We start from the raw sequence: 8,864 nt of genomic DNA, 5'->3' as shown, positions 1-8,864 counted from the left end.
ATTGGGACTCCGCGCAATGCTGCCACCCCTGACGTACCACGCCCCTGGCGTGATGACTCACCACGCCCCTAGCGTGCTGCCACCTCAGCCACCACGCCCCCGGCGTGCTGCCACCTGGGCTATCCACCTCAGCCACCACGCCCCTGGCGTGCTGCCACCTGCCACTCCTGCTCAGCCACCACGCCCCCGGCGTGCTGCCAACTGTTTCTCCCGCTCAGCCACCACGCCCCCGGCGTGTTGAGGGTGAGCTCCACCCTCCAGTAATTCCCCTCCTTGGCCAATATCCGGCCAATTCACCAACACTTCCTCCATAAATAAAATAATTTCCGTTTATTTTATTGATGTTATATTTATAGCTGGCCCATATACGGGCTTTCTGCAATAAAATATGAAAGTATTTATTAAATAGTCCATGAATTGTTCCAGTTGGATCCTAAAATGCCAAACAAACAGGTACACGAGGGTTTTGCTACTTATTCCGGAATTAGGGTTGCTGTGTTACCAAACGCGCACCAATTTCACGAAACTGTTGAGCTCACCACTCTAGCGCCACCGTTAATAGCTTCAATCTTTCTATCACACTAAGACCCCTCTTGCTTTACTAAGTCTTTAACCTTCAAAGCTCTGATCTTTTTCCAATTCCAATGACTTAGTTCTTGCCGGCATTTGTCTCTTTTTTTTTTTTTGAAGGTGATTTTTTTAACATTTTGTGATAGTATGAACTATGAATTTTCTTGCTTGACAGTGTCACTAACGCAGAAAAACGTTTGTGTTTTCTTTTGTAAGGATTGAACGTGATGGGTAGCCAAGTTGCTTCAACCAATGATCGTTCAAGGATGCATTGGACCCCATCAATGGAACGTTATTTTATTGATGTTATGTTGGAGCATGTGCAAAGAGGGAATAGAGTTGGATACACCTTCAACAAGCATGCTTGGAGTGACATGCTGGCAAGGTTCAATGCCAAATTCGGTTCCCAATGTGACAAGGATGTGTTGAAGTCTCGGTATTCTAGTTTGTGGAAGCAGTTCCATGATGTCAAGAACATTCTTTGTCATGCTGGTTTTTCATGGGATGCTGCAAGGCAAATGGTGGTGGCTGATGATGTTTTTTGGGATGAGTACCTCAAGACTCAAACTGATGCAAGATGTTACAGGACAAAACCAGTGCTGAATTTTGATGATTTGTGTGTGATATATAGTCATACAAGTGCTGATGGAAGGTATAGTTTATCAAGCCATGATGCATGTGTTAATTCTGAAGTTCAAAGAGGTGAGTTAGTGTCACTTTAACTACCTTCTTTTTTTCCTTCTATGCTTGTTTAGAAATATTATTATACATAATACATTGCTGTTAAAAATAACTTAGAATTTAGAATCAGTGATGTGTTATGCAACTTGTATATTAGGTGATGGAATGGGAAGCAATGCTGTATTGAATAGTGGTCTGAGAACAGATTGGAGTGCTTCAATGGACCAGTATTTTATAGAGCTTTTGCTTGATCAACTGAGCAGGGGCAACATAATCAATCATCAGTTCAGTAAAAAGGCTTGGACAGATATGCTTGACATGTTTAAGGCTAAATTTGGCTCTCACTTTTGTAAGAGGATTTTGAAGAATCGACTGAAGAAACTGTTGAAGTATTACTGCGACATAACAAACCTTTTAAAACAAGGATTTTTATGGGATGATCAACAACAAATGATTGCTGCTGATGAAAGTGTCTGGGATGCTTATGTCAAGGTATATTATCGAGGGAGATTCGGGTGTGATAGGGGTTGGGGTGAGGAGGAGTATGAGCTCATATACATGTTTCCTGTGCCTGACTGACTAAAAAAAATTCTTGTAGGCACATCCACATGCACGAACATATAGATTGAAAATTTTGCCAAACTATCGTGATTTAGAATTAATATTCAGAAATGTATCTGATGATGAGATCAGTAATTTGCATCAGGAACAAAATCATGACGTGACATCAGGAAAAAAGGCTGGTGAGTTGCAACTTAGAGGTTTCTATCATTTGGATTTATATTTTATGGAAAACTAGCAATACGGTCCATAATTCATTAACCCGGTGGCATTTAGACACAGGGACTTTATTTACATTTATCCCATTTATGACATTGAAGAATGAAAATTAATAATTATAAGACGTCTTACATTTTATAGTTTATATTTGACGCCTTAAGATAATTGGAGAACTGAGTTGTTATGCCAATGATATGTTTCTTTCTGAAGGTGAAGGAAAAGGATGCCGCAATCCTAGTGGATCTGATCGTACTAGAACATATTGGACACCACCAATGGATCAATGCCTTATTGACTTGTTATTAAAGCAGGTCAAAAGTGGAAACAGGCTTGGGCAGACATTCATTACCCAGGCTTGGAATGACATGATTACCTCATTCAATGCACAATTCAAATCTCAATGTGACAAAGAAGTTCTGAAGAATCGTTACAAACATTTGAGGAAACAGTTTAATGATGTGAACAATCTTCTTCAGCAGAGTGGGTTCTCATGGGATGATAAGAGAGAAATAGTTGCTGCACAGGATCATGTTTGGCATGCTTATATAAAGGTGACCTATTTTGCACATTGATCAGCTGTCTCGGTTGTTCCTTGGTTAACAAAAAATTGCTGCAGGTACATCCTGAAGCTCGATCACTAAGAGTTAAAACTTTGCCAGGCTATCGCAAACTGTGTGTTATATTTGGAGAGGAATGCTCTGGTACAAGATATATCCAGTTATCGCGCAATGCAGACCCCAGTTGTGAAATGCCAATGTCGATAGCAGGTATTGGCCGGTGATTATAGTGTGTTTGTATTTATCTTGTCATGTCTTACATTCACAACATTACCAATATTCATATTCTTAAAAACATTTATGATATAAAGGTGAACAGAAAAATAGCACTCCTCATGGTGTTTGTGGTGCTGCTTCTACAATAGATTGGACGGAATCAAAGGAATGCTGTTTTATTGACCTTATGATTGAGCAAGTAAATAGAAGAAATATGATTGGAAACTTGTTCAATGAGCAAGCTTGGACTCATATGACTGAAGCATTTTGCGCTAAATTCGGACATCAGTATGACAAGCAGTTTCTAGTGGATCAATATCTCTGCTTGATGAAACTACATGATGACATTGGCGATCTTCTCAGTCATGATGGATTTGCATGGGATGAAACCCTACAAATTATAGTTGCCGAAAATGATACATGGGATGCATACATTAAGGTGGTGTCCTCTCCATTGACATTGTTTTTTGTTTGGTATAATGATTTTTAGTTGCCTTTATTGTTACCCTCAGTTAGTGCTAATAATCCATTTTCTTTATTTGATGTGCTTATTTTCGTAAATATACTATATGCAGAATAATTTGCAACTTACTAATTAACCATCTTATGACTGCAAATTGTTCCTGAATACTATTTGCAGGATCACCCAGATGCCATCTCATATAGAAACAGGATTTTGTATCTTTACAATGATCTGTGCAAGGTATTTGGAAACATTGTGTCAGATGCGAGAGTGAGTTCTCAGGAGCAACTTCACCTGATGGATGCAAATGACATTGCCATTGAAATGGATATGGATGGAAACTTGGTTGTGAGTGACAACACTGAAATATTAAGTCAAGATAGAAGAGTTTCAAATGATGAAATGGATATGGTTGGAATATCAGGGAATTTGAATGTGACTAGTAACAATGGAATATCAAACCAAGATACAGAAAGGCCAAGGGAAATGGATATAAATGGAAGATCTGGAGATTTGGCTGTGACTGGAAAAAGAAACAAAATGGATACAAATGGATTGTGTCGAAAACCACAGCATGTTAAGAAAAGGCCGAGGGCAAAGGCAACGGACTCTAGACCTCCCAAGAAGAACATGAGAGTAAAAGAAGCATTGTCTGAGATGGCAAGTGCTGTGAAGTCATTGATGAACAACAAAGAGAGAAACGACTGTAATTCCCCATTGGAGAATGCTTTGAGTGAACTTCAAGCTATGCCTGACATCGATGACGAGCTGGTAATGGATGCATGTGATCTATTGGAGGATGAGAGAATGGCCAAGATATTTCTAGCCTTGGATATCTCTTTGAGGAAGAAGTGGTTGCTTAGAAAGCTTCGTCAGTAACTCTGGCTGCTTGACTTCAACTCTGTATATAACAATAATATATTCAAGCGTAAGCTTAGCCTGTCAGGAATTATTTAATAGCGCTCTTTAATTATTCAATTAGATTGAACATTTTCACGTCCATATATATATATATAGCTCTCTTGCAAACCCCTCATAGTAAGAAAAAAGCGTTGAGTTCAATTATCCTTGATGAAGGCTTGAATTAATAAAAGTTGTGAAATATCTATTATGTGACCAATTAATTGGTGTCGTTGCATGCATGAACAAAATGTTGGGGATAACAAAAATGGAAAATTGGTTAATAACTTAACATTGACTAAAATGCAACCAAAAAATATAGGTAATCTGATATTTGTGATTTAAGTATACAACTTCACCAGCACCAACTATTGAAGGTAGCTTGGTTCTGCACTTCTTGATATCTTTACAATAGTCGCTTTAAACAGAAGAAAAGAAAGAAAAAAGGATATCACATATCAGTAATCAATGTGCAAATTTCTTCAAATGTCGCAATGTTCTTTGCTTAATCCACTGTCGATCATGTGGCATGTAAGCGTGAATGGAATGATCATAGCTGCGAGCAAAAACCAAACAGTCGTAGTAGTCACCAGAAAAGCAACGAGTACACAGAGAAAAGTAGAAAACCGAACAAACAACAATTGCTCAACTATAAACGTTACATTCCGCTACACTATTTCTAAATTTTCCCTGAAGAGGGTCATGTTAGATAAGAAGCAGAATATGAGAATATAATACAACGCATGGTTTATTTTAGTTCATAACATCCTCTTTTCTCCAATTAAGATTCTATAAATGGTTTTGGAGCGCAAAAAGAAACGAAAACAACAACAAAACATTGTTCTACTAGATGGGAATGCCTATATGGATCATAGTTCATAGACAACAACACAATAGTTCCCTATCATAAAAACTTAAAATCAAATTTAAAGGAAAAAAAAAAAGCAGCAGCAGCAGTAATAAGCAAGGTACTCAATTTGTTAGGACTAGTAGTTGGTATAAATTGTCATTTATGACTCACGATCTTAGTTTAGACTAGCTTGATTAGTAGAGAAAACACAATGCAGAACTCTACATCAGTCAATACTCAATAGAAAAAACAATGACAAGGTCATGTGAAATTTTTCACGATAGGATCCATTTTCCTTCCCATGCAAGATCAAAGCTAGGTGAAAATGAGAAAGTTACTAGTCAGTAGTTTGTGACGATTAAAAAGGCCGGTATATAATTCCTTCAATGTTTTCATTTTTTTGTTGCCACTCAGCAGATTATACTTTAATTTATACAAGTATAAAGTATTAGCAATCACAAAATGCAATAAATTAAAGATATATTATACTAAGAAATCTGTGAGTATCAAAGCACTATATATGCATGCACATGATTTTAACAGAAGAAAAAAGAGGGAGAGATATACACAAGAGCACTCATGTCTGCAAGACCATCCATAAAGTTGTAGAGATCTGCAATATCATAAGAGAAATTTCGAATAGCTGGATTTAACTCCTTCAGTTTCCTCTCATACAATGCACATATACCTGTTGATTGATGAAGCACAATATTAATATCCAAATTCTCTACTTCAATGCACCAAATCCGTACAAGGCTTAACAAATTCATATTATCCCCTATTTTCAAATTTCAATCATGATTATACAAGGATTTGATCCTCCTCAAACCCTAAATTCCCTGGAGATTACGTGGAACATAGTCGAAAAAGAAAGAAGAAAAAATATACCATCCATGGCCTGAGTGACTGATTCGAAATCCATGAAAGTTCGGGTTGCTCTGTTGTGAGAGCTCTGAATTAGAATGATGGTGTGGCGATTTGACTGCAGAATGCGAAAAGAACAGAAAGGTATATAGGTTAAGAGAGAATGAACATGCAGAGTTTGAAAAACCTAATAAAACAGAGGATATGACAAATGAAATTATGATAGGATCGTAACATAGGCATAAATAATAAGTCTCTCACCATGTTTAACAGAAACAACAAGAACAGCAACAACGCGAATATCGCAGGAAGAAGAAAAAGAAGAGAGGCGGGGTCGTTGCAGAAACGCAAGGTACCTCAACAGCAAGTTCACACAATCACACTTCATCGCCCACTCTACTACTGCCACGTCACCACTCACCACTGGCCCCGCTTCATATTTTCTTTTCTTTTTCTCCTTAATTAAATTTTCATCGGAAAAGGAAAAGTTATCATGAAATGCTTCAATAATTTTTTTTGGTATCTTCAATCCAATAGGTTAATGACTAGAGGTTTATTACACATACAAGTCTTTTTGGCTACAAGTCTTATAAGTTGGTACAAACCCAACAAAAAACACGCATTACACTCCCACATTCAAGAGTAAATAAACGCACGTTATTCAACCACTTCCTGTTTCCAAAGCGCGCTACTCACCACGCATTATAAACGACTCCTCTTCTTCTTCTTCTTCCTCCATGAAAACGAGTTTCTTGCCAAATTTGAAGATAATGGAACTTTAGAAATACACCCAAATGGTTACAGAAATTCACCTAAACGATTATAAAAATACACCCAAAGGATTACAGAAATACACCCAAAGGATTACAAAAACTACACCCAAAGGATTTAAGAAATACACCCAAAATTCGTTGAAGTACACCTTATGCATAATTCAGAACTCTTTCTCTTTTTCCTCCTCATCTTCTGCTGCTTCTTCTTCTTCAAAAACGATTTCAGAGTTTGATGTCAAAAAACAATGGAAATCGAGAATAACAAAGAAAGAAAACAGAGAGAAAAGCACGTAAATGAAGAAGGAGAAAGAGAAGGTAAGAAACGAAAGAAAAGAAGAAGAGGAAGAAGAACGTGCAGCAAGAAGAAGAAGAAGGTGCAGTAAAAAGTGCAGTAACGGTTGAAGAAGAAGAAAGAGAAGGCAAGAAACAAAAGAAAAGAAGAAGAGGAAGAGGAAGAAGAACGTGTAGCAAGAAGAAGAAGAAGGTGCAGTGAAAACGTGCAGTAATGGTTGAAAAAGGAGAAAGAGAAGGCAAGAAACGAAAGAAAAGAAGAAGAAGAAGAAGAGGAAGAGGAAGAAGAACGTGCGCAAGAAGAAGAAGAAGGTGCACTTGTAAAGACTTGTATAAAAAAATGCTTGTATGTGGAGAATTTCTCTAATGACTAATATGTTAAGATACTGAATTTTATTTAAAAGTTTGTTGCTAGTCAATGAGTTACTATATGCACAAAGCGAAATTCTTACCTCCAACATTTGTTTAAACAGGCTAATAAGCTAACCATTAGACCAATCTAACTTGGTTATATTTTTATTAAATTTATTAAAATATATACATCACACACATTAAAAATTTTGTGTGATTTTTTTGGTTAAAAAATAACAGAATAAAATTCCATTCCGATCCCTAATCATTTATGAAAAAGACCTGGTGTTTCCTAACCATTATAAAATAACAACACGACTCTTATCCATTCACTCCATGTGACCAAAATGACCTTTTTGTTAGTTTTCGGGTAAATAGTAATCGAAAAAGCCTACGTGTACCAATCACTCTTATACGTGGATTTACTATAGTTGATAGGACAAAAAAAAGTCTCTACACAGTCATAAAAAACGTTGCCATCTTAATTCCAATTCTTAAAAAGAACAAATCCAAATATTAATGTGAACCATAGATATCAAACTCTACCTTTAATGATGAATATGAAAGAGCATTCATCAGATTCAATCTGTCGTTCATGGAAAGAAAAGTCAGTGAGCTCTTGAAGCAACAACTCTGGCAATGTTGGCATGGTGAGAAAGAAGTTCACACACCCAACTTACAATTGTGGAGCTTATGCAATTCTTTTTGAATCCATGACATCAAATAACTCAAATAGGTTATTCTTTAGCTGTAGTTATTTCAAGGTACATTAGTATCACTCCATCTTATATTTTTTTTTCTGTAATTATGTTGATTAAAAAATAATTATTTATAATTATAGGCTCCTTTAACACATTACAAATATTTTAAGTAACTGAATGAGCTCATAACTAAGTTTAACTATATGGTGGTGGAAGTACAGAAGATAAAAGTTCATGGTAGATTAAAAGAGTTACAGGATAAAATTGATAAAATGGAGATTAAGTTATATGATGGAGTTAAAAAAAAAAAGATATACAAGACAAAATGGATGTATCATCATGCCATTTTTTATTGCTATTCCTTTTGGATTCTTTTTTACCGTACTTCAACCTAATAGGATGTAAAATATTGTAACTTTTTTGGGTATTATATATTATAAGTTAGATGCACATTAAATATGGTGACTGATATGTAAAGATTGTTGAATTTTGATAATAAAAAGATTGTTGTAGTTAAATTGCAAGTAAGAATGTGATTTATGGTCTTTTAGAATTTATCACTGTTTTAAGTTGAAGTGACAATTTCTTAGTGTTTTGTTATTTGAAGTATGTTTGCATACAATTTCATTGAATAAAAAATAAACTAAATTCAATAAGCAATGAAAATCTTTAGCTTGAAACACAAATATTTAATATATAGAAAGTTACAAACTACTTACGGTATATAACAACATCTCACAAAGACAACACCTACATGTCAATACATATTATTCCCTGATAACTAAACAACACAGATAATCTAAAGTGTTTAAGTATTAGAAGTTCCAAAATACTTAACCAATACTATTCATAGTTTGCATTCAGATA

General features: G+C 35.8%; 2 protein-coding genes across 3 annotated transcripts; one reads left to right on the top strand and one right to left on the bottom strand.

Moving 5' to 3' along the window:
• Window positions 1-446: 446 nt before the first annotated feature.
• LOC130955906 (uncharacterized) lies at window positions 447-4,331 on the top strand. Of its 2 annotated transcripts, XM_057882906.1 has the most exons (8): window positions 447-690; window positions 787-1,272; window positions 1,409-1,743; window positions 1,850-1,994; window positions 2,242-2,582; window positions 2,648-2,798; window positions 2,900-3,243; window positions 3,445-4,330. In XM_057882906.1, exons 2-8 carry the CDS (start codon window positions 798-800, stop codon window positions 4,144-4,146), a joined length of 2,493 nt encoding a protein of 830 aa, XP_057738889.1. In that variant the 5' UTR covers window positions 447-690; window positions 787-797; the 3' UTR covers window positions 4,147-4,330. The 2 variants fall into 2 exon arrangements, with proteins under 2 accessions (XP_057738889.1, XP_057738890.1); XM_057882907.1 differs by lacking the exon at window positions 447-690 and having other exon boundaries at window positions 742-1,272; window positions 2,954-3,243; window positions 3,445-4,331.
• Window positions 4,332-4,471: 140 nt separating this feature from the next.
• Window positions 4,472-6,333, bottom strand: LOC130955907 (enhancer of rudimentary homolog). The gene is made up of 4 exons (XM_057882908.1): window positions 6,143-6,333; window positions 5,906-5,999; window positions 5,585-5,705; window positions 4,472-4,723 (listed from the first exon to the last, which is right to left on the bottom strand). The coding sequence occupies exons 1-4, from the start codon at window positions 6,143-6,145 to the stop codon at window positions 4,633-4,635; spliced, it is 309 nt and encodes a 102-aa protein (XP_057738891.1). The 5' UTR covers window positions 6,146-6,333; the 3' UTR covers window positions 4,472-4,632.
• Between the last annotated feature and the right edge of the window lie 2,531 nt (window positions 6,334-8,864).

The sequence above is a fragment of the Arachis stenosperma genome, chromosome 10 (genome assembly GCF_014773155.1).
Source record: "Arachis stenosperma cultivar V10309 chromosome 10, arast.V10309.gnm1.PFL2, whole genome shotgun sequence".
NCBI lineage: Eukaryota > Viridiplantae > Streptophyta > Magnoliopsida > Fabales > Fabaceae > Arachis > Arachis stenosperma.
The sequence above is the reverse complement of the archived record's forward strand: the minus strand, read 5'-3'. Positions and strand labels throughout refer to the sequence as shown.

Bases quoted from the DNA above. Each gene is read 5' to 3' on its own strand.
- LOC130955906 (XM_057882906.1), top strand. From the start codon at position 798: ATGGGTAGCCAAGTTGCTTCAACCAATGATCGTTCAAGGATGCATTGG. The intron at 2,583-2,647 runs GTGACCTATTTT...AAATTGCTGCAG, and splicing joins TTTGGCATGCTTATATAAAG to GTACATCCTGAAGCTCGATC. The intron at 3,244-3,444 runs GTGGTGTCCTCT...TACTATTTGCAG, and splicing joins CATGGGATGCATACATTAAG to GATCACCCAGATGCCATCTC.
- LOC130955907 (XM_057882908.1), bottom strand. The intron at 5,706-5,905 runs GTATATTTTTTC...ATCAATCAACAG, and splicing joins AGTCACTCAGGCCATGGATG to GTATATGTGCATTGTATGAG. The intron at 4,724-5,584 runs GTATATCTCTCC...TTTTGCTCGCAG, and splicing joins GCAGACATGAGTGCTCTTGT to CTATGATCATTCCATTCACG.